The sequence below is a fragment of the Sturnira hondurensis genome, unplaced genomic scaffold (genome assembly GCF_014824575.4).
Source record: "Sturnira hondurensis isolate 20B ecotype Veracruz unplaced genomic scaffold, ASM1482457v3 Scaffold0020642, whole genome shotgun sequence".
Lineage (NCBI taxonomy): Eukaryota > Metazoa > Chordata > Mammalia > Chiroptera > Phyllostomidae > Sturnira > Sturnira hondurensis.
Genome location: NW_028093273.1, coordinates 3286120 through 3311068, shown reverse-complemented (window position 1 = coordinate 3311068; position 24949 = coordinate 3286120). Strand labels below are relative to the sequence as shown.

Here is a 24949-nt window from a genome sequence, read left to right as displayed (position 1 = left end):
TTTGTTTCTTATTAATACTATAACAGTTTACCACAGCTTAGTGTCTTAAAACAATACCAGTTTATTATCTTAAATTTCTTTAGATCAGAAGCCTGACTTAAGTCTCAACAGGCATAAATCAAGGTGTCAAGAGAAGAGGTACTTTTTTTGGTGCCTACAGGGGAAGAGTGATTTCCTTTTTCACTCAGACATTGACAGAATTCAGTTCCATGTGATTTAAGTCTGTTTCCCTGCTGATTATTAGGTAAGGGCTGTCCTTAGTGGAATCTCTGGGTTCTTGCACATAGTCCCTTACATCTCTGAACAAATACAGGGTATTAGATCCTTCTTATGATGTCATCTCTCTAACCCATTCTTTTGCCTTTTGATTCCACTCTTAAAAACTCAAGTTATTAGATTGATCATAAGTGGACAGTCCAGGATAATTTCCCCTTAACTTTAGCTCCTCAAAGTCAATTTTTTTTACATGAGATAATGTATTTTCAGGTTTGGGGAATTAAAGCATTGACATCCTTGGAGGGAGGAGTGTTATTCTGCCTACCACAAACACTTTGTGTCCCATAATCATAATGGATAAATTATATACCTTAGAAAATAGGTATTTCCATTTGCTATGTTAGGCATTTAGGAGGGTATTATTCATATTTCCTCCTTATAATTTTGGGTTTTTCCCTAAAAGGTAATTTTGAGTGGTTGATGGAATTATCAAGGCAAAGTTTTTACTTCCAATTTGGATGCCTGTTAAGCTTCTTTTTCTTTACTAATTGCTCCGGTGATGACTTCTCAACCATGTTCAATAGAAGTGAGAGTGAGTGTCCTCGTCTTTTTTCTGATGGTAGAGGAAAAGCTTCTAGCTTTTTACTATTGAGTATGATCTTAACTATGGTTATGTCATATATGGTCATTATTATGTGGAGGTATGTTTTCTCTGTTGAGAGTTTTTGCCATAAACAGATATTGAATTTTGTCATGTGTTTTCTCTGCTTCTGTTGAGATTTTTGTATGCTTTATATCCTTTATTTTGTTAATGAGGTATATCACGTGGATTGATTTGTGGATATTGAGCCATCCTTATTTCCTTGGTATGAATTCTATTTGATCAGTGTGTTATCCTCTTGTTCATATATAACAATATATTGTTATATTCACTTTGCCACTATTTTGGTGAGGATTTTTGCATCAGTATTCATCAAGGATACTCCTGTAATTATTTCTTGTGGCATCCTTGCGTGTTTTGGTAATGCTGTCCTTTTAAAATGAATTTGAAAGTGTTACTTTCTTTTTTTTTGAAAAATTTGAGAAGTATTTGGTGCTCATTCTTCTCTGATATTTGGTGGAATTCACCAGTGAAGTCATTAGGTCCTATGCTTTTGTGTGTTGGAAGGTGTTTCATTGCTCGTTGACTCTCCTTACTAGTAATTGGTTTACTCAGATTTTCTGTTTCGCAATGATTCACTCTTGAAAGGATTTATGTTTTTAGGAATTTATCCATTTCGTCTAGGTGTCCAATTTGGTGGCTTATAATTTTCCACGGTAGTCTCATGATCCTTTGTAGTTATGAGCTATCTGTTATAATGCCTCCTCTCTCATTTTTATTGGCGTCCTTGGTGAATCTGCAATAGGTGAAGATTTGTCAGTTTTCTCTTTTCAAAGATTCGGCTTTAGTTTTATTTATCTTTAATATTTTTTTACTCTACATTTATTCTGATATTTTTATCTCCTTTATTCTATTAATGTTTGGTTTCATTTGTTCTTTTTCTGGCCCCTCAAGGGGTAATGCTATGTAGCTTCTTTGAGATTTATCTTGTTCCTTGAGGTAGGTGTTTATCACTATAAATTGCTATCTTAGAACTGCTTTCACTGCATCCCATAAGTTATTTGTATTCCCATTTTTGTTTGTTTCAAGATATCTTTTAAAATTTCTCTTTTGATTTCTTCATTTACCAAATAGTAAAACTGTCCCTATTACAGATAACATTATATTATCTGTAAAAAAAGCTAGTCTCTACCAAAAATAATCTTTTAAAATATGCAAATTCAATAAAGTTGCAGGATTTGAAATCAATATACAAAAATTTGTTGTTTCTATACATTGACAAGAAATACTAGAAAGAGAAATTAAATTAACAATCCTATTTACAGTTGCATCAAAAAGAATAAAATACCTAGGAATAAATTTAACCAAGAATATAAAAAGGTTATACATTGGAAACGATGACACTGATGAAAGAAAATTGAGAAAGGCACAAATAAATGAAAAAATACTTTGTGGTCATGAATTGGAAGAATTAATATTATTAAAATGTTCATTCTACTGAAAGCAATCTACAGACTCAATGAAAATACTGTGTGTTCTTTGTATGTGTTCTTTGACAGTAGTTCCATACTCTACACTTGGCTCTGTAGCCTTTGAGAACTTGAGTGTGGTGGATTGTGTTATCCTCTGTTGTGTAGGAAACTATATACGTACCAGGTACAGAGTTTTGGTTTATTATGCTTTTTACACCAAGAAACCATTTGCTCTGGTAATTGGAAAAATAGGTGAACCAACTTGTTGGGAACTGCGCTGCCTGGTTTCAGGAGCTGTAACCCTTGCATGGCTAAGGCTGAGTGAGTGGCCTTCGGACCATAAGACACTAAGGAGACAAAGCTTATCTCCTTGGCAGGAGCATCCCTTCTGCTCCTTTTACTTCATCCATAACTGGCCCCCAATGCTTAGTCGGTTAGCCAGTGACGGGTAAGATTCCCCAAGGGGGGAATGACCTAAGACAGGCATCATGTGGAGGCTCCAGGGAAGGACTTGGGGGTCTATGGAGAAAGGGGGTCCTGGACCCTTGCCCCTTGGCTTTGACGAAGCCTGACTCTCCTGAGTCCCCAAGAAGTCTCTGAAAATTCCTTGGCTATCTGCCTCCTCTGCCTGACTTAAGCCTGAGACAATGATAGAGGGTGGTGCAGCCTTGTACTGGAAAGGGCGGGCTCCCTGGGTGATCAGGTCTGAGAAAGGATGTGTAAAATCTTGTGAAGCCTGCTTTGCTAAGAATGCTCTTAGTTAAATGATAAAGGTCTGAGCAGGAAATGAGTTTTTTCCCCAAAGTTTTATAGCCTCTTAGCTGATAGACCCTGACTCAGACGAAGCCCTGGTAGTTCTTTGTATGCTATCTATCATTTGATCCTTACTGCCTGAAAATGATTAAATTGTACCTGTCTTCCTGCACAAATTAAACCAAATAAAATCCTGTCTAGGCAAGGGTCTGCATGCTCTCCCCGTGAAGGAGTAGCTGTGCGGTCCCCTTTACTCCACAGGACTTGGTAGTCCATGTGAATTTGCCTCATGTCTCATCCATGATGCTGCAGGCACTGTGGGCTGGTGCTTGCGTCACCAACTTGACATTGTTTTCCAATAATCCAGAAGCATTATACCAGTTGTTAATTTTTATGTTTATTTTTATTCCCTTCCTCAAGAGCAAAGCATAAGAAAAACCTCGTACACAGAATACAGGATATACAATTATCATTGTACCTACTTCTGTAATACTTTTGCTTCTGTTTTCTTAGAGGGAATTGGAAGAAGTGAATAGTTACTTACACAGAGCATGTCAGTAAATAGTTGTTCAATGAATGAATAAATGTGAGGAATATGGGGACCTTCTCAAGGGTTGAAATGTGGAGCACCTGTAGTAGAAGTCTGGCTAGAGTACAAATGAGCTTTTAAAGGTGCAGGATTCTGTAGAATATGTTGCATCTTTTCCTCAAGGACAGTAAAATTGGTTTAGTCTTTTCTTCCAGTAGTTAGATGCTAATTTCATAAGTAATTTGGTAATGATAATGTTAAGGGCTTCATATAAAATATTCCTCTACAGCATTTATTCATTTATTTTTCTAAGTTTTGAGCAGAAGCAATAATACAGCTAGTAAGTCTGATTGTATGGTAATAGGGTTCATTTTAATCTATATCAATATACAAGAAAACTTTGTTTTTCATCATATACTTAATTTCTACTCAAAACTAAGTTTTCAGGGAGTCTGACAATTTTTTTAAAGCTACTTGTATGGCTCAGGGCTAGAATTGTCTTCATGTCTTTTCATGGTTCCTATTTTTTTCTTTTTTTATATATATATTTAAATTGTTTTTCAAGTTTTTGCTTTAACTGATTGCTACTTTTTAAAAATTAATCTTACATTTTATCTAGGTTTGTTAAGGTAAGAGGTTTTAACATTAGAATAAGAGAAGGGAATGGAATTGTGAATAGAAATTGTGTTTTTAGAGTTTAAAATAAAGGATGATGGACCTGACCTGGGTAATATAGAATCCAAAGATTCTGTCTGGGTAAAAAGCAGCTTCTGTATCCAGAACTGATATAGGAGATTCTTCTTTTCCAATTTTATATTTAACAATATTGCTTGCATTTATTTTCACTTAGTTTTACTGTGAAAGAATAATTTTAAAAATTATTTTTAGATAAAAACAAAAAACCAGTTTATCTGATTACAACATTGGATAACACAATGGAAGACCTGTTAACACTAGAATATATGAAGGTAAGTAGTACAGTTTGTATCTGCTTGTTACTATAAATATATGGCTGAAATATTAAGTTTTGTAAGTTTAGTAATATTCAATTTGATTCTGATTCTATATTCCATATAGCAAAATTAGAAGCCTGTGTTCTAACTAGAAATGACCTGCAGTTTTTTTCCTACCATCAAGCTATTAGAAAGAAACACATTAACCTTGATCCTGTTTATTGTGACTTATAATGCGAGCTGAAGCTTTCACTTTATTTCTTGCAATTGTCTGAAGTTACCTAATTTTTCTGGTGTCAGTGATTCTGGGTGTCATCTTTTTCCTATTGATTTTTGATAGTCATTTTATCATTTATTGTGTTTTTGTATGTACTATGATATACTTATGATTTATTCCATGCTTTCATTGACCTGTTCTCTTGTAAGTGCCACATTATTTTAATAATTACTTTATGGTAAGAAAGGACCATTTTATCACTTTTAAGACCATTTTTACTATTATGTAGGTACTTTTCAGGTTTTGTTTATTCATTAAATAGCTTGGATATTACAAAAGTATTCTAGATATGAAGATAACGTGAATTATGTAGATATTGGGTGGAAAATTCTGTCATAAAATTTGTTTTTTCAACATACAAGATGAGTTAGGAAGGGCCTTACAGAGTTGTTGATGACTGATTGTTCTCCATATTTGACAATATTTAATTGTCCACTGTTGATAGTTTATTGAATGCTTGCTATGTGCCAAATTTGTTTTGTGGAAGCAGTTCTTCATTTAGGTAATTATATGTATAAATAACTGGACATTTGCTATACATGCTTATTGGGACTGTTATATAACTGTATTTACATATTTAACTGGTTTTTTAAAGACTTTTCTAACATATTTTTTCCTTTGGATAGGCTGAAAATAATGTGCCGAACTTGAAAAGTTTCTATAATAATGTTGCTCAACTGATTAAGGTATTAGTGAATAATTATTTGGTTTTTAATTAGATACTGTATTTCTAAGTAAATAGGATATTATGAAAATTATTTTATAACCCAAACTCTAAAATCTCTAAAGATAAAAATGGAATATTCTCACTTGGATTCTTTGTAACACAAAGCCTAGTGCCTTTTACAGTGGAGGTAAACATATTTATTGACCTGTCACTAAAATCAACTTTGTTTTTTAGGTGAATTTTTCCTCTTTGGATATTCATTTGCATACTGAAGCACTTCTGAATACAATAAATTATTTTAATAATATTCTTCCACAATTGGAGGAAAAATCAGCCTCAGTGTATGTTGCAGACACTGAAGACAAAGGAGGGGTCATTAAAAAAATATGTATGTTTCTTTAAATTTCAACTTTACATTTTTTTACAAGGAGATTAAAAAATTTCAACTTTGGCTTTATCAATTTATAATGAGGACTTCAGAATTTCATTGCCTAGCTTAAAATCTAGAAGGATTCATTATATTCTAGGTTAATTTTAGAAAATAATAATAAAGTACTATTACTGTTAGCAGTAGATTACTGCTGAAGAAAATGTGTCTTTATCATATTCTTTTAAGTTGAAGATTATACTATAGAATTATTTGATTTAGATTAAAATTTGTATATTCAATATCATTATTTAAAAAAATAGAACTAATAAACTTTCAATAATATCAGTGTATTTTTCTAAATTAGAGTACTTTTTCAGCTGTTAAAAGTTGTAAGTTCAGTAATGACAGATATCATCTAATAATTATTGACTCTCAAAAGATTTATTATGTTATCTCTAGTAATGTCTCAGTTTCAAATGTAAGTCTAACCTAGCAACCATTTTTTGTTTTTGTCTGCTTACTCTTTTTTTTCTTTTTGTTTTCATTATACTTGTTTTTTAGAATTCCTAATTATTAGGGAATATCTTGCTTGTTTTCAACTGAATTCCAAATCAGGTTTTTCTCTAGTAGTAATGGGTTGGCCAAAAAGTTCATTTGTTTTTTTCCATAAGATGGCTCTAGCAGGGTTTAGTTGTCTTTAACTTAATTTGAAACAGTTTTGTTAGATTTTATTGTAACAGCTGTCATTTCAGCATGCATATAAAAAAGCTTACCAAAATTGGTGAGTTTTAGGGTAGCCATTTTAATATTGAAAATGGAAGAAAACACATTTTCAGCATATTATGTTTTGTTGTTTTAGAAAGGTAAAAATGCCACTGAAGTGCCAAAATAAAATTTGTGCAGTGTGTGGAGAAGGTGCTGTGACTGATCCAAAGTGTCAAAAGTGGTTAGCTGGAGATTTCTCATTGGACAGTGCTTCATGGTCTGTTAGAATAGTTGAAGTTGATTATGATAAAAAGGAGGCATTAATTGAGAGCAATCAATGTTCCACTACACAGGAGATAGTTGACACAAAGTTATGGGTGAAAATGAAAAATGTGTCTTTTATTTTATGGAAAAACATAACAGATTTTTTGGCCAACCCAATAACATTACTTGTTGTTACATTTTACTTACTTAATAAGTGTAGTGAGGTAGATACAAGTTTTTCCTTACGTTTTATAATACATTTTTTTTGCAGCATCAAAACGATCCAAGAATGAAGATATTATTACCCTGCAGATTTTAGCAGAACTGTCATGTTTACAGATCTTTATTCAAGATCAGAAACGTAACATTTCTGAAATTAAGATTGAAGGTAATACAATTTCAGAAAAAATAAATTCAGAACTATTACATGAACGAAAATGCATTTAACCATTTTTCCCCCTTAGGGCTTGATTCTGAGATAATTATGAGGCCTTCGGTAACTGAAATAAATGCAAAGCTAAGGAATATAATTGTTTTGGATTCTGATATAACAGCTTTATACAAAAAGGTATGAATTTATTGATTAATAATACATTTTTAAATGTCCTTCAAGATTAGTCATAGCTTTAAATTAGACAGTTGTCAGATTTTAGCTGTGTGACTTATGTCTTTTGGTTTTGGAGTTAGTCATAATTAAGTTTGTATCTTAGCTCTGCTCCTTAGTAGTTGCATGATCTAATACTGGATTCTGTTTCTTTATGTGGCTAAAATGATGATTAAATATCTTATAAATGAGATAAAGTGTAAGTAATCACTCCAGGGAACATAGCTGCAGGAGTATGTGATGACTGAGGAAGGATGGAAGACTAGTAAATGCCTTTTTCACTTTTCCCTCTTTTTTTATTTTCAAATATTGTAAACCTTGCAATGCATTTTTTTAAGTCACAAAAATGATTTAATCAAATTAAACTTTTGAGGGAAAGAAGTAATTTTTACACCTTACAAATTGAGGTGACAAAAAGTTTTGTGCAGAAGAAACAGTTCTTAAAACATTTTCCTGTAGTGGACTATTTTAAAAAATAAAATTTCATTTTTCTTACTTTTTAAAAATTTTCCTTATTTTATTTTTTTACCATCACTATTTAGTCCCCTTATACTTGCCTCCCCCCAGTAACCTCCACACTATTCTCCATGTCCATGAATCCTTTTTCCTTTTTGCTCAATCTCTCTACCTCCTAACCTCCCCACACCAGCTGCCATCCTGCTGTCCATCTGTCTTTTCCCATTTTCCTTGTCAATTCAGTTTGTTCAGTAGATTCCATGTATGAGTGAATTCATAATATTTGTCTTTCTCTGACTGGCTTATTTCATTTAGCATGTTTTAGATTTCAACAGCAGAGGGTCTGAAGTCAGATTAAATAAATAAGTTTATTTTTGTCAGTACTTACTATTGTAGCTGCTACAATGTCAAGAGAGTCCTTTGAAGTTGGATGGCCAGTGGTTGAAAGATAGGTAGGTGTTTTGTTACTGGATATAAGACCATAAGGGGGCCTGCTGTGTGGCTGTAACCCCTCCTCCATAAGGGAACTTTTGCAGATGAAATATCCGTCCTGGTTTTTATCCATTAAATGTGGTGTGGGACCAGCTCATCTGCATCTCTGCCCCTCCTACCAGTTTTTAGGTGGCTTCTTCTTGAAATCCTTAGTTGTAGGACTTCCAATTCACTAGATTTCAGGTGGTTCTGAATGATGATTGTTCTGCAGTGTACTTGTAATTCTGATGTGGTTGTGGGAGTAGGTGCATTCTTCATTTACCCATGCTGCCATCTGGACTGGAAGTCAGCTCCACCATTTTAAACTGGTATTGCAAAATTTGTGGTTTTAATCTGCGGACAGTAATTATTGGTTTGCAATTGAGATGATTTCAGAAACTAATAAGGGATGGAAATATAGTGGTAGGAGACTTGTTTGAAGAATACGGAGAATCTATTCATGTACTTCAAATCAACAGAAGCCCATTTCATTAAATCATGGGGGTACATAGTTTTTCAAAGTTTTGATAGTAACCAGAAATATATTTGTGTGCCAATTCTTAGTACATAAGTAAACACACTAAATGAAAATGTGTATTCTGATAACTTTTCTTTTGTTCTACCCATTTACAAAAATGTTGGGCCAGACCTATTAAATTGATTTCATTGTACACAAGGGGAGCTGCTACCACCCATTTGAAAACCAGCAATATGGTTCCAATAAAGGAGTTAGAATTGTTGCTTTATTTGTACTTGCCTTGAATACTTGCAAGATTTTAAGACAAATCATTTAAAAGATGAATTTTGACATTTGAATTTTCTCTCATTAAGGCTGTTTATATCACTGGAAAAGAAGTTTTCAGCTTCAAAATGATTTCTTACGTGGATGCAACTGCTGGTTCTGCGTACACAGATATGAGTGTGGTTGATATTCAAGTTAATTTAACCGTTGGTTGCATTGAAGTAGTTTTTGTCACAAAATTTTTATATTCTATATTGGTAAGTATGTTAATCATTTTTTTTATTCTTCCTGGTAGTCAGAAATGGGTTGGGCATCAAACACAGGTGAAGAATAAGAATTTCTTGCTTTTTCCCGATTTTTCATAATTGTTTGGGTATCACTTGCTATGACTGAAATGTAAACTTTATTTATGTAGCATTATTTTCACATGGGAGTATCTAATTAATTAAATATGTATTTCATATATTAACATATTAAATATATGTACATTATGTTGTATATGTTATATATTCATATAAGAAGTATAAAGGACACATAAATAACAAGGAGGGCTGGAAATGGGAGGGAGGTGGGGAGGGCTGTGGGGGAGGGCTGGGATGGGGTAAAGGGCAAAAAACTTTACTTGAAAACAATTATAATAAAAATTTTTAAAAATGAATTGACTTTTTATTTATATATTATTGATTTACTCTTTTGTTTTACCTGAGTTCCAACTCTGATTAAAGATGCTAAATATATAATTGAAGTTTGTTTTTTCTATGAGGTTATTTAAAAATTTTATTTTCTATGACATTGTAATTCTGTGACTGGGGCTTTAAAGGCTTTAGATTTAATATCTGTATGATACACTTTAAGATGTTTGAGTGTTAGTGCTGCTTTTCATAGTGTTTCTTTTCTGCGGCTTTCCCAATCTGCCATTTGATACTTTTTCCTATGAGTGTCATACATGTTTCTTTGCCTTCACTATTCATTCTTTTAAAATGCTCCTAGTTTTGGTATAAAAAGTAGATGATTGGTTGATTCTAAGTAAATATTAATTGCTTTTAAAAGTCTTTTAAATTGAAATTGTCATGTAATTTTTCATATACCTATACAAAATTTTTTACACCAAAAAGATGAACAAAATAGGTCAAAAGAAGACAACTGGAAGTTGGAAGAATGGTTTGGTAATTCATGATAAGAATGGTATGTGGCACAGTCTAGGGTAAAGGAAGTCAGGTAGTAGGGAACTAACCAATTATGAAAAATGAAAAGCAGAATTCATAGTAACCATTGAGTTGGGTGGATGTCAGGGTTAAAGGAGAGAGGTTAAAGTTGACTCCAGGTTGTAGGTAAGAAATTTGTATTATGAACTCAATTTCTTTTTAGAAACTCAAAAGCATTATGCCACTGAACCTGTGCAAAAGTTCCTTATACTAAAAAATTACTTGCAGTGTTTTTCTAAATATGAAAGTTAAGTATAATTTTAGGTATATTTTAGGTGATTGAAGTATTTTTTTCAGAATTCAGAAATTATAAAATTTTTAATTTTTTAAGGAAACATTTATTATTATTTTATTTTATAAACTCGAATAACCTTTCTGTTCATTGAGGTTGTACAGTATAATTGCTTGACAATTAGAGAAAGTAAGATAATGAACTAGATATCAGTGAAATATTACAATATCCACATGTTACTTTGTTCCAGGTACTAGATTTTTATTGTTTTACTGTAATTTTGTCTATTTTTATTTCTCAGTTTTTATTACAGAAAATTAAGACCTAATATACACAGCCAGACTTTGAAAATAATGCTTGGTTGTACCAAGAAAAATATCTTCTTATGGAGGTAGAATTATAAACCTCCATATACATTTAATAAGCTTATTTATTAATGGTAACCTTACAAATATACTTCTGTTATTTTTACAGGCATTTATAGATAATTTTCAAGCAGCTAAAGAAGCTTTGGCTGAGGCAACTGTTCAGGCTGCAGGAATGGCTGCTACTGGTGTAAAAGAATTGGCACAAAGAAGTTCTAGATTGGCATTAGATGTTAACATCAAAGCCCCAGTTGTGCTCATCCCACAGTCCCCAGTTTCTGAAAATGTTTTTGTTGCTGATTTTGGACTAATTACAATGACCAATACATTTCATGTGATAAAGAGCCAGAGCAACCCCCCACCCATTATTGATCTGATTACGATAAAACTGAGTGAAATGCGACTATATAGGTAAGCTTTCCATAAGTATATTTACGTAGAATGCAGTTTTTTTTTCTGACTTTTTACATTAAAAGCTTGGGTATCCTGAGTTTTCTGTTTACAGTGGGGTTTTATTTTATTATAACTATATTTAATTTTGTGATGCTATGTCCCCCAACTGTTTTTTGGTAAAACCAGTCACAGTCTTCTAGTTTTTAAAAACTTAAGAAAGTATTTGAAAACTAGTTCTTAGATAATTAAGAACACCATAAAGTTATCTGAGGAAGAATATTTATACATATTTGTAGTTATTTATTAATTATAAGGTTATGGGAGAATTGGAGAAATTTCTAATATAAAACATTTATTCATGTCACAATATTTGGGGGGTCTGTTGATGGGTCAGGAGAATAAATCCAACTCATGTTATTCTATCTTAGATGAAAGGAGAAATTTCCATCAGTTGAATATTTTGAGCATTTATTAAGCACCATATATGTCCCAGTAACTGTGTTAGGAACATGAAGTATAATAGTGAGCTATCTCTAAAAAGGATGAATAAATATTATCTCCCTCATTGGGTTGTTGAGGGAGGTAAAATTTAATGACTTTAATGAGCTGGTGTGTAAAATCGGAATCACATATAGATTTTGGAAGGGTTGTAGAAAATAGGTCAAAAGAAGACAACTGGAAGTTGGAAAAATTATTGTGGTAATTCATGATAAGAATGCTATATGGCACAGTCTAGGATAAAGGAAGTCAGGTAGTAGGGAACTAACCAATTATGAAAAATTTAAAAAGTAGAATTAATAGTACTTATTGAGTTGAGTGGATGTTAGGGTTAAAGGAGAGAAGTTAAAGTTGACTACAGGTTGTAGGCATGTAACATTCAGTATTTGGTAATAGTGCAGTTCATTGAGATAAAATTGAGAAATGCAGGGGTAAAACAGTACAGTGAAGATAGCAACGAGTTCTGTCATGGGCATAGTAACTTGGAAAGTGGTTGCATGACTTTTATATGGATCTATCTAGAAAGAGATTTGGAAAGCAGTTAGACATGTGTCTGGATATTAGGAGAGTGTTTTGATTTCTAGATTTGGGAGTTTTTAGTAATATTTAGCTAGTTATTGAAACCATTGGAATAATATCACATAGTGAGTTTTTGTAGACTGGGACAATTGAGACAGAATACTTAGCAATACCAATACTTAAGGAATTGGCAAAAAAAAGAATCCTCAAAAGAGACTAAAAAGGAGTAGATAGAGATATAGGAGGGAAACTGGCAATATTGAGGCATTGCTGAGGATTCTGTTGATGTTAGTATCCCTGAGTTAATAATGTATAATTTTTTATGCAATCTTGATATTTGATATTTGGAGTCCAGCAGTCTGTTGGATTCAGGCAAGACAGAATTTTAACACATCTTGCAGGTGTGACTGAAGTTAGTGGGTCAGGATTTTAAGTTTTGAGTCATGTTACTGGATAATGGAGAGGGCAGAAATTAAAGAGAAGATGGTACTGATAGAGTAAAAGAATGTAGAAAAGGTTTTATAAACTGGAGATCTCAAAAAGTAGTACTGATTAGACGTCCGGCCAAAATGGAGGTGTAGGTAGACACATTGTGCTTCCTTGCACAATCAAAAGAAGGACAACAACAATTTGAAAACAAAAAACAACCGGAACTGACAAAATCTAATTGTATGGAAGTCCAGCAACCAAGGAGTTAAAGAAGAAACATTCATCCAGACAGGTAGGTGGGGCAGAGATGGGTGTGGGGAGAGGACTCGGGCAAGGTGGTGGCTGGAGGACCCAGCACCAGATTGTGGAGTTGGCAGTCCCACATTCATGCACAGATAAACCAGGAGAAACAATGGTAGATCACGCAACTCAGAGCTCCAGCTTGGGCAAATAAAGCCTCAAACCACCTAAACACCTATGGGGGTTGAGGTGGCAACAGAAAAACTTCCAGCCTCACAGGAGATTTCTTTGGAGAGACCCACAGGGTCCTAGAATGTGCACAAGCCCACCCATTGGGGAATCTGCACCAGAAGGGCACAGTTTGCTTGTGGGAAGCGGTGGAAGTGACTGAAAGCAGAGAGCAGAGTAAGCACCATTGTTCCCTCTCGGACCCCTTCCTCACATACAGCATCTCAATGAAGCAACATGGGTTGCCCTGCCCTGGTGAATACCTAAGGCTCCACCCCTCACTATGTAACAAGTGCATCAAGACAAAAAAAAAAAAATGGCCCAAATGAAAGAACAGATCAAAGCTCCAGAAAAAATACAACTAAGCAACAAAGAGATAGCCAACCTATCAGATGCACAGTTCAAAGCACTAGTAATCAGGATGCTCACAGAATTGGTTGAATGTGGTCACAAATTAGATGAAAAAATGAAGGCTACACCAAGTGAAATAAAGGAAAATGTACAGGGAACCATTAGGGATGGGAAGAAAACTGGGACTCTAATCAATGATGTGGACCAGAAGGAAGAAAGAAACATTCAAACAGAAAAGAATGAAGAAACAAGAATTCAAAAAAATGAGGAGAGGCTTAGGAACCTCCAGGACATCTTTAAACATTTCAACATCCAAATTATAGGGGTACCAGAAGGAGAAGAGGAAGAGCAACAAATGGAAGTTATTTGAACAAATAATGAAGGAGAACTTCCCCAGTCTAGCAAAGGAAATAGACTTCCAGGAAGTCCAGGAAGCTCAGAGTCCCAAAGATGTTGGACCCAAGAAGGAACACACCAAGGCATGTCATAATTACATTACCCAAGATTAAAAATAAGGAGAGAATCTTAGAAGCAGCAAGAGATACGGGGATAGTCACCTACAAAGGAGTTCTTCTAAGACTGTCAGCTGATTTCTCAAAAGAGAACTTACAGGTGAGAAGGGGCTGGAAAGAAGTATTCCAAGTCATGAAAGGCGAGGACCTACATCCAAGATTGCTCTATATAGCAAAGCTTTCATTTAGAATGGAAGGGCAGATAAAATTAAAGGAGTTCATCATCACCAAACCTTTATTATATTAAATGTTAAAGGGATTTATCTAAGAAAAAGATAAAAAATATGAACAGTAAAATGACAGCAAACTCACAATCGTTAACAATCACACCTAAAACAAAAGTGAACTAAGCAAACAACTAGAACAGGAACAGAACCACAGAAATGGAGATCAGATGGAGGGTTAGCAACAGGGGAGTTGGGAGGAGGGGTGGGGGGAAAGCTACAGAGAATAAGTGGCATAGATGGTATAGAAAATAGACAGGGGGAGGGTAAGAATAGTGTAGGAAATGTAGAGGCCAAAGAACTTATATGTATGACCCATGGACATGAACTAAAGTGGCGGAATGTGGGTGGGAGGGAGTGTACAGGGTGGAGGGGAGCGAAGGGGGGGGGAATGAGACAACTGTAATAGCACAATCAAAATATATAAAATATAGTACTGGTTGATTGTTGATAGGTTATGGCATTGTTGATAGATTATAGGAAGAATAGACATGGTCAACCTGGATGATATTCTTCAATGAATAGCATGAGATTTCAGGGTCATAGTTGCAAGTTAGGAAAAAGATTTTTTGGCATTTCTTCATTTCACTTTATTTTTATTGTTTATGCTGTTACCGTTGTTTCAGCTGTCTCCCCCTTTTCTCCACCTCCACCCAGCCCCACCCTTTCCTCTCCCCAAACCAGTTCCCACAGTACCATGTCCATTGGTTGTGCATAAATGTTTTTTGGTTAATCCCTTCCCCATCTTTCATCCCATTCTCCCTGCCTCTTTTCCAGCATCTGCCAGTCTGTTTTATGTATCTAAACTTCCGGAAAAAAACCCCAAAAACTTCTGTCACCATTTTCTTCATTAGTTGATTGTGTTCATTAGATTCCACATATAAGTGAGATCATGTGGTACTTTTCTTTCATTGACTGGCTTAATTCCCTTAGCATAATTTTCTCCAAGTCCATCCATGCTGTTGCAAAATGTGTTTCTTTTCTATCTCTTAACCCCACGTGAGATAGGTATTGGAGAAAAGTCTGACTCCGTTTAATAGAATGCCATAGAAAGTTAAGCTTCATTAAAATAAGAGCTTAATGATATGTCTAGTGAAGACTGGAAAACATAGAATGATTTGTTCAACTAAAACTAGGGGTTTCAGAAATTACAGCAACTATTAGGTGAGAGACTTCTATTTTAGTAATAGCCCATAGAGAGTAGTGATTTTCAGCTTTAGATGGCTCATTAACTTGGAGTTTAAACTACATAAAAGTCTGAATTTATTAAAATTGAATATTTATATACCTGTATTTAATCACATATTGCTAGATTTTAGGAAATTGTAGATGTAAATTATTAGTTGTGAGTCTATATTACAAACAGATTGTTTTTAACATTTTACTAAATATATATAGAACACTATATAATAATTCTGTGTCCAAAGATTAATTTTTTACTGAAGCACAAAAAATGATATTAAGATGAATATTAAAGATTGCTGACAATATGACCATTCAAAAGGCAGCTAGTATTAATAATTCACTGTGTTTCTTCTAGTTAATTATATATGGATATATATTTAAGTTAAATAAGAATTACTTTGTATATTTTGGATTCTAATTTTTTCCCTTAACAGTATGCCATATTTTGATGTTATTCTTGAGTACATAATATTTTCTAAATATATTATTATGTTCCATAGTGTTTTTAAAAATCCATTTGCCTATTGTTAGAAATTTGATTCCATTTTTTGTTATAAATAACTCTATAATGATGCTTGGTATCTTTGTTTATCAGTACTTATGATTTTCTATTGATTTCTTAAGGATAATTCATTTCCTTCACATGAATCCTTATAAATAGAATTACTATTATAGAATATAATCAGTTTTCCCTGAAATCATTGAAAATTTATTGATACTTAAAAATTTATTTTTATTTTATAAAAAATAATTTTTTAAAAAATATTTTATTTATTTATCTTTAGAGAAGAAGGGAAGGAGAGAGGAAGGAAACATCAATGTATGGTTGCTTCTGGTGCATCCCCTGCAGGGAACTGACCGCTGCAGGAAACTGGCCTGCAACCCAAGCATGTGCCCTGACTGGGAATCGAACCGCGATCATCTGGTTCGCAGGCCCGCGCTCAATCCACTGAGCTATACCAGCCAGGGCTAAAATTTTTTTATAGTTGTCTCGTTTTCCCCCCTTTTGCCCTTTCTACTCAGCCCCCCCCACTCCCTCAGGCAGTCCCCACACTGTTGTCCATGTCTATGGGTCATGCATATATGTTTTTTGGCTACTGTATTCTCTGTGCTGTACTTTGTGTTCCCATCACTGTTCTGTAACTACCTATATGAATTTCTTAATTCCTTCACCTTTCTTGCCCACCTCTGACTCCCCTCCAATCTGGCAACCATCAAACTGTTCTATATCTTTATTTCTTTTTCTATTCTGCTTGTTTATATTGTTTTTTAGATTCAGTTGTTGGTAGATATGTATTTATTGCCATTTTAGAGTGTATTTAAATGCCATTTATTGCCATCATAGTTTTGATCTTTTTTCTACATTTATTCATTTTATTTTATATTTTTAAAATATTTTATTTATTTTTAGAGAGAGAGGAAGTGGGGGAGAAAGAGAGGAAGAGAAACATCTGTGGGTGGTTACCTCTCATGCACGCCCATCTGGGAACCTGGTCTGCAACCCAGGCATGTGCCTTGATTGGGAATCGAACCAGTGACCCTTTGGTTCACAAGCCAGCACTCAATCTACTGAGTCATATTAGCCAGGGCTGATGTTCTTATTCTTAAAGAGACCTTTTAACATTTTATGTAATACTAGTTTGGTGGTAATGAACTCATTTAGCTTATTATTGTCTAGGAAACTCTTTATCTGTCCTTGGATTCTAAATAGTAGCTTTGCTGAGTAGAGTAACCTTGCTTGTAGGTCCTTGGTTTTCATCACTTTGAATATGAGGAAGCACAGCTTCCCCTATTACCCAAGCTGGGTTCTCATGGTTCACACACATGTGGGCTGTGTACATACTTTCCTGTACTTGAGCCTTGATTGCTTCTGACATATCCTAGATCACATGGAACCACTGCCTGTGTTCTGTCAGGAGTCACACAGCACAAGCTACAAAGTGACTTGCAGATGGTTGCAAATTGTGTTTGGCTTGGAGGTGCACAGGTGAGGCCAAACGGTGCACCAAGGCCAACTGTTGCTGGTGCCAGGCCTGGGGCACCTTATCAAGAGGTACTGGCCTACTGAAGCCTGATGCCGCTTGTTTGAAATAATTTAGGAAAATCTGAAGCATGGACCAAGACAAGCCTTTTATATGGAAAAGTCACTGGAAGCAGCTTGGTTAGGCCTAAAATATGGGTATGGCAGGGCCTCAGGGAATCACCAGGGTGGGTCTAACAGTGTGAGTCTGGTTAGTGGAGACTCTAATGAGGCACCCGCCTGCTGGCTCTGTGTGGGGAGGGCTCAGAAAAAGAACAGTGGCCTCCTCCGCACTTCTGTCTGGGGAAAAGCTGTTCCCAAGCTTTCACCTTGGTGCTGGACAATTCAGTTCTTCCCCGTGTGTCTCTAATGCCTTTCAATCTGCTGCCCTGGTGCTGGAGCTCAGAGGGAGTGAGTCCAAGTAAGTCTCTGCATGGGCCCTTTAAGAGGAACTGCCTGAGACTGCAGCAGTTTCTGTCTTCCACAGCCTCAGTCCCCACTGGTTTTTTACAGCCAGAGTTATGGAAATTTATCTTCCTTGCACTGGAACCTTGGGCTGGGAGACCTGGTGTGGTCCTTCATTCCTGAGATCTTTCTCCTGCTTTTTTTCTGCCACTTGTGGGTGTGGGACCAGCCACTTCTGCACCTCTGCCTGTCCTGTCAGTGTTAATGTGGTTTCTTCTTTAATGCCGTAGTTGTAGGACTTGCATTCAGCTCAATTTCTGATGGTTCTGAATGATGGTTGTAATATAATTTAGTTGTAATTTTGATGTTGTGGGAGGAGGCAAGCTGTGTTTACCTATGCTGCCATCTTGACTGGAAGTCCAAAAATTCAGTTTAGTTATAGCTTCATAGAAAGCACATAAAGAAAAAGAAATACTTCAGATTTGCTACTACTTGTATTGTAATCATTTTGTTGCAAAACTGAATTGTAATAAAAAATTTAAAAATATATTTATAATGCCTATGTAAGGCAGGTTGTAAAACTTAACTTAATGGCCAAGAAGAAATGTAGAGAGAATGTTTTTCTAGAAGGGTTCTTTTTTTATTGTTTTTTTTTCTATTACAGTTGTCCTAGTTTTTCTCTTTAGCACACCCTGCACCCAGTCCACCTGCAGACAGTCTCCTCTCCGTCGTCCATTTATGTGGGTCATTCATACATATTCTTTGACTAATCCCCCCTTCTCCCCAATGTCATATCAGTTTCTTATAAATTAATTTATATACTTAATCCAATCTAAATAAAAATCACAGCACACTTTATTTTTAAAACCTTTCAAAATTGTTAAGTTTTCTGGAAATATAAAAAGGGAACAGAATCTATTAATGTTATTTTAGAAATTTTGATGGGCCATGGGAGAATCATAACAATACTAGAGATACTGCTAAAATATATTGTTGTATCAAATACTACTAAAATGTGTCATAAAACTAAAATAATTCAAATAGTGAAGAATAGGAAGCTCTGCAATTGACCATGTATGTGGTGTGTTTCCTCATTATGTGTGTGTATAAACGTATAGTCAATCCTCATAATTCACAGATTTTGTGTGTGTGAACTATCCTACTTGCCAGTACTTACTTGTAACCCCGAAATCAGTACATTTCATTTTGTGTGTATGTGCAGAGCTGTGAGAAATTTGGGTCCCCCAAAGCCTACATGTTAGGCTGAGGTGTCAAAGTAGGTGACACTCTGCATTCTTATTTCAGCTCTCATATTGTAAACAAGTGTCTTTTTCATGCTATGGCTTTTGCTTTTGGGGACATTTTGTTGGCCATTTTGCTCTTCAAAATGGGTGCCAAGCAGAGTGCCAGTAATAACCATAAATGATTAAAAGTGGGTGAATTGTATGGATCTGAATCATCTCAATGACACTATTTAAAAAGCTAAAGGCTTAGGGGAAGGTTAGGGGGTAAAGGGATTAACCAAAGAGGAAAAAGGGATCATGGACATGGACAACAGCGTGGGGATCGATGAGGAGAGGGGAATATAAGGGGACTATAATGGAAAAAATACAATAAAGATTAAACAAAATACAAAAAATAAAGCAAAAAAATTAAAGGCAAATAACATGTAAGTATCAGTAATAGGGTAGAACACATTCCTAATTTAAGCATCAAAGAAAGAAGAAAAGGGATAAGGAAGGGGAAAATATAGATTGGTTCTGACTCTATAAGAATGTAAGTTTCTGAGTATTAGTGATCAAAACAAAATTAAAAGGAAATAAAATGTGGGGTAATTAGCATCTTTATCAAAGGATAAAAATCTTTAAATATTTTAAACTAGTAAGAAAAAGATATTTTAAAAAATTGGTAAAGAACCTTACTAGATTCTTTAAAGGAGCAACAATTACCAATAAGCAACTAATAGAAATGTTTAATCTCATTAATAATCAAAGGGATGAAAATTAGTTCAGTAAAATAATGTTTACCCTTAATTGTGAGAAATTTAATAATTAATATTTCTTAATTGGGGTAGAGGGACATGGAGCTCTCCTATGTTGTAGTTTACATATTGGTCCAGTTTTTTTAATGAAACTTGGCAAATAATTGTATAGTGCATGATCCATTATAATCACTTGAGCCAAGTATTTGCAATAAAACAAAGACTGAGATAAACACGCCCTGCCCTTATGAGGATTTTATTCTAATTGAAACTACAGATAAGAGAATAAGCTTTTAAAATACAGCTCATGAAATAGAATGACAGAGAAAGTTTGAGTTATTTGTGTGAGCACACAGGAAAGGCATGTGCCTCAAATAGTGGGTAGTACTGATAAGGAAAAGTTTTCCAGAATAATTATCTTTTGACATAGCAATTAATGACTCTTGCATTTGTCCAGAGAAAAACTTAAGCCAACATATTTATAAAGATAATGATTCAAGTATTTATTAAATGAAGAATTAGAAACAACATAACTTGTATGTGTTGCACTTTTATACAAATTGAAAACTTCTCTTTTAAAAATCCATAGAACGCTTCAGCTAAGGGAAAGCCACCCAGGTTCCTGGTGTGCTGGAGGAACACGTTTCATTTGATATGGAAAGCCTAATGGGTTTTATTTTTTGTCTTCACACATACACAAAACAAATGGTTTCTACTATTAGTATATAAAATTATAAATTTAATTGTTAATATCTGCATATACATGAAACTATTCAGAAGAATTTCATTTCTCTTTATAGGTCTCAATTTATTAATGATACATACCAGGAAGTCTTGGATCTACTGCTGCCATTAAACCTTGAGGTGATTGTTAAGCGAAATTTATCCTGGGAGTGGTACCAAGAAGTTCCTTGCTTTAATGTAAATGCTCAACTAAAGCCCATGGAGGTAATTTTTGGGATACTTACCGATTCCTCTTGGTTAAAAAATATTGCTTGGGAACATAAGACATTTTGAGTGTAGAAGTTATATATTTATTAATCAATTTTGTCAGAATTGAAATAGCTATATCAAGCTAGAATTCATTGAATATTTTCTACTCATTCATTCAACAAATATTTGAACATCTACTGTGTTAGGCCCTATGCCAGGTATTGGTGATACAGTGCAAAGGAGCTGTGACATTTTCTGTGGCTTTGTGCACTTACCAGTCTGATGCAGGGGTTGGTGGTGGTTTTAAATACCACCAACCCCTAGCTGGAGGTGTGATAGACAGTAAAAAAGCAAACAGATACATTATTAAAATGGTTTTCAATTGTGGCAAATTCCCTGAAGGAAACAAATATTAGGGTACCATAAGTAGTCAGTTGGATATATTAATATAGAACTTAGTGGAGAGGTCTAGGCTAGGAATGGTAATTTGGAAATCACCAGCCATGGGAATATATGAAATAATCTACAGAAGGTTCAAGAAGAATGGAGAAGTTGAAGACAAAAATTGCAAATGCGTCAGGGCCTTAGGCATAACTTTACCTTCCTGTTGGTTGATACTGCTTCACAGATACCTAATGTAACTATCCACAAGTTCATACTTTTCCCTCTTGACCTGATGGAAGGCCAGAACTATCTCATGCTTTGTTGAAGTGATGGCAACTTATGTTGTGTCTGAAGGTTTCTCTTTCTAGCCCCATCCCCAGTTTTCTTTTCTGTTTCTTCTTGTTAAAAATGTGCTAAAAAAGAGAAAACAGTTGTTTTAAAGTCTCAAGATTTTTAAGTTAAAAGGGTATTTAGAATTTAAAGCATCTCAACAGGAAGAAAATTTTAAATTCTTAGTGTATTAAATTATATGGACTTACTAACTTACAGATAGAAAGTACCCTCTTATAATAAATAATTGAAGACTCTTTATGTTGGTGAGACAAAAGATAGAAACTTAGAAAACATAAGTAGCCTGCCAAGAAAGTCCTCCTCCCACTAGGCACAGTCATTGGGTGGGTTTATGTGGGGGACAGAACACCGTTTTTCTTCGCTGTCCCCCAGGGAGAATCCATGCAGAATGTTCAGATGATGCACAAATGCTTAGCTGCCTTTCAGGGCAGATGAAATTGGGCCTTCCCTCACCCTGATGTCACCTGAATAGTTAGCAGTTATAGCCCACCCCTGGTCCACATATTTGACCCCTCCTGGACATTATGCTCTGCATCAGAGAGAAGCTGGAACCAACTAGTCTAATACATCCAAACTGAGTACTGCAGCTTATACAACCAACTAGTCTAATACATCCAAACTGAGTACTGCAGGACTTGGCAGGTGTTCGGTGATAGCACACACAGCCTGTCCTGACATGTACGAGCCACCAAGCAACAGTCTGGGATCATTACCGTTTTTCCAGCTTCCGGCTCTTGACAAGATTGAAGAATGGTGATTAATATCAGGATTTGGCAGGCATTCAGTATACATGTACTCTTTGAAATACATTGGCTTAGAAGTTACAATATTTGACTTCAGTTTATAAATTTGTATGAACATACTGTTTTTGAATGCCAGCTGCACAATAATCATAAAATAAATGTCATAAATAATTTTTTTAAAAACTAAAATTATTTAAAATAAATAATTTTAAAACAACATAAGTAATATGAATAAAAGTACACATGAACTTGATCTTAGAAAGCTAAATTAGTATAGAGGCATATCTTATTTTTTGTGCTTCACATATATTGCATTTTTTTTACAAATTGAATGTGAAACCTACTTTGAGCAGCTAATCTGTTTGCAACATTTCCTCAGCAATGTTTGGTCATTTCATGTGTCACATTTTAGTAATTCTTGCAATATTTCAAATTTGTCCATTGTTACTGTATTCGTCATGGTGACCTGTGGTCAGTGATCTTTGATGTTACTATTGTAATTGTTTCGGGGCACTATGAACTACACCCATATAAGAAGGCATACTTAATAGATTAATGTATGTGTCTCAACTCCTCTACCAACTGGCCCCTGGTATAGCTGGTTCCCTTATTCTTCTCTCTCTTTGGGTCTTCCTATTTCCTGAAACACAACAATATTGAAGTTAGGCTAATTAGTATCACTACAGTGGCCTCTCAGTGTTCAAGTAAAAGGAAAAGTCCCACCTCTCTCAGTTTCAATCGAAAGTTAGAAATGATTAAGCTTAGTGAGAAAGGCATGTCAAAAGCCAAGATAGACTGAAAGCTGGATCCCTTGCAACAAGCAGTCAAGTTGTGAATGTAAAGGAATAGTTCTCGAAGGAAATTAAAAGTGTACTCCAGGGAACACACAAACGATCAGAAAGTGAAACAGCCTTATTGCAGATATGGAGAAAGTTTTAATGGTCTGGCTAGAAGATTAAACCTGACATAACATTCTGTTAAGCTGAAGTCCAATCCAGAGCAAGACCCTAACTCTCTTCAATTCTCTGAAGGCTGAGATAGGCAAGGAAACTGCAGAAGGAAAGTTGAAGCTAGCAGAAGTTAAGGTTCCTGAAATTCAGGAAAGAAGCTGTCTCCATACCATAAAAGTACAAGGTAAAGCAGCAAATGCTGGTGTAAAAGCAGCAGCAAGTTTTCCAGATGATCTAGCTGGGATAATCAAAGAAGGTGGTCACACTAAACAACAGATTTTCAATATTGAGGGAATGATCTTGTATTGAAAGAAGATGCCATGTAGGGCTTTCATAACTAAAGAGGAGAAGTCACTGTCTGGCTTTAAAGCTTCAAAGGACAGGCTTACTCGTTTGTTAGGGGATAATTCACTCGTTACTCTAAGTTGAAGCCAGCGCTCATGTACCATTCTGAAATCCTATGGCCTTTATGAATTATGCTGCATGTCTTCTGCCTGTGCTTTGTACATGGAACAACAGAACCTGATGGACAGCATATCTGTTTACAACATGGTTTAATGAATATTTTAAGCCACTTTTGGGACTTACTGTTCAGGAAAAGAAAGATTTCAAAGTGTTGTGGCTCATTGACAATGCATGTGGTCACCCAAGGGCTATGATAAAGCGATACAAGATTAATGTTATTTTTATTCCTACTAATACAACATCCATTCTGCAGCCTGTGGATCAAGGAGTAATTTTGACTTTCAAGTCTTACTATTGAATAAATACATTTCGTTAGACTATAGCTCCCATAGGTAGTGATTCCTCTGATGGATCAGGGCAGAGTATATTGAAAACCTCCTAGAAAGGATTTACCATCCTATGTACCATTAAAGACATCCATGATTTGTGGGAAGAGGTCAAATATCACCACCATTAACAGAAGTTTGGAAGAAGTTGATGACAACCCCCATGGATAACTCTCAGGGGTTCAGGACTTCAGTGGAGGAGATAACTACAGATGTGATGGAAATAGCTAGAGAACTAGATTTAGAAGTGGAGCCTGAAGATAGGGTTGAATTGCTGCCATCTCATGATAAAAGGAGTTGCTTCTTATGGATGAGCAAAGAAACTGGTTTCTTGAGGTGGAAGCTACTCCCAGTGAAAATGCTGTAAAGTTATTGTAATGATTACAAAGGACTTCTTATATTTTACATGAACTTAACTGATAAAGTAGTGACAGGTTTTGAGAAAGTTGACTCCAAATTTGAAAGAAGTTTTGTGGATAAAATGCTATCAAACAGCATTGCATGACATACAGAAATTGTTCATGAAAAAAGTTAATCAATATGGCAGACGTCATTGTTACCTTACTGACCTCATAAAAAGAGTTTGGGAGTCTTCCCTCGTCTTAGATTTTTTGGAATAGTTTGAAAAGGGTAGGGGTTAGCTCTTCCTTAAATGTTTTGTAAAACTCTCTTGTGAAGCTATCTAGTCCAAGGCTTTTTTGTGTCAGGAGTTCTTTGATTTCTGCTCCAATTTCACTAGTTGTTACTGGTCTGTTCAGGCTTTCTTCCTCATTTTGATTCAGTTTTAGAAGATTATAAGTTACTAGAAATTTGTTAATTTCACCCGGGTTTTCAAATTTCTTGGCATATAGTTGTTTGTAGTAAGTTCTTAAAATCCTTTGGGTTGTTATTGTATTTTAAAAAATTTCCACAGCTTCCCCAAACCTCAGC

The 24949-nt window shown here is 34.9% G+C and overlaps 1 protein-coding gene across 3 annotated transcripts in view; it reads left to right on the top strand.

The window, feature by feature from the left end:
• Positions 1–24949, top strand: part of VPS13A (vacuolar protein sorting 13 homolog A) — a 213835-nt gene that overhangs the window by 96295 nt on the left and 92591 nt on the right. For all 3 annotated transcript variants that reach the window (XM_037030342.1, XM_037030343.1, XM_037030344.1), the window contains exons 27-34: positions 4460–4539; positions 5428–5487; positions 5703–5856; positions 7079–7195; positions 7272–7375; positions 9170–9337; positions 10992–11293; positions 20668–20815. In XM_037030342.1, coding sequence (XP_036886237.1) covers positions 4460–4539; positions 5428–5487; positions 5703–5856; positions 7079–7195; positions 7272–7375; positions 9170–9337; positions 10992–11293; positions 20668–20815 — 1133 coding nt within the window. The remainder of the gene's footprint in view (positions 1–4459; positions 4540–5427; positions 5488–5702; positions 5857–7078; positions 7196–7271; positions 7376–9169; positions 9338–10991; positions 11294–20667; positions 20816–24949) is intronic.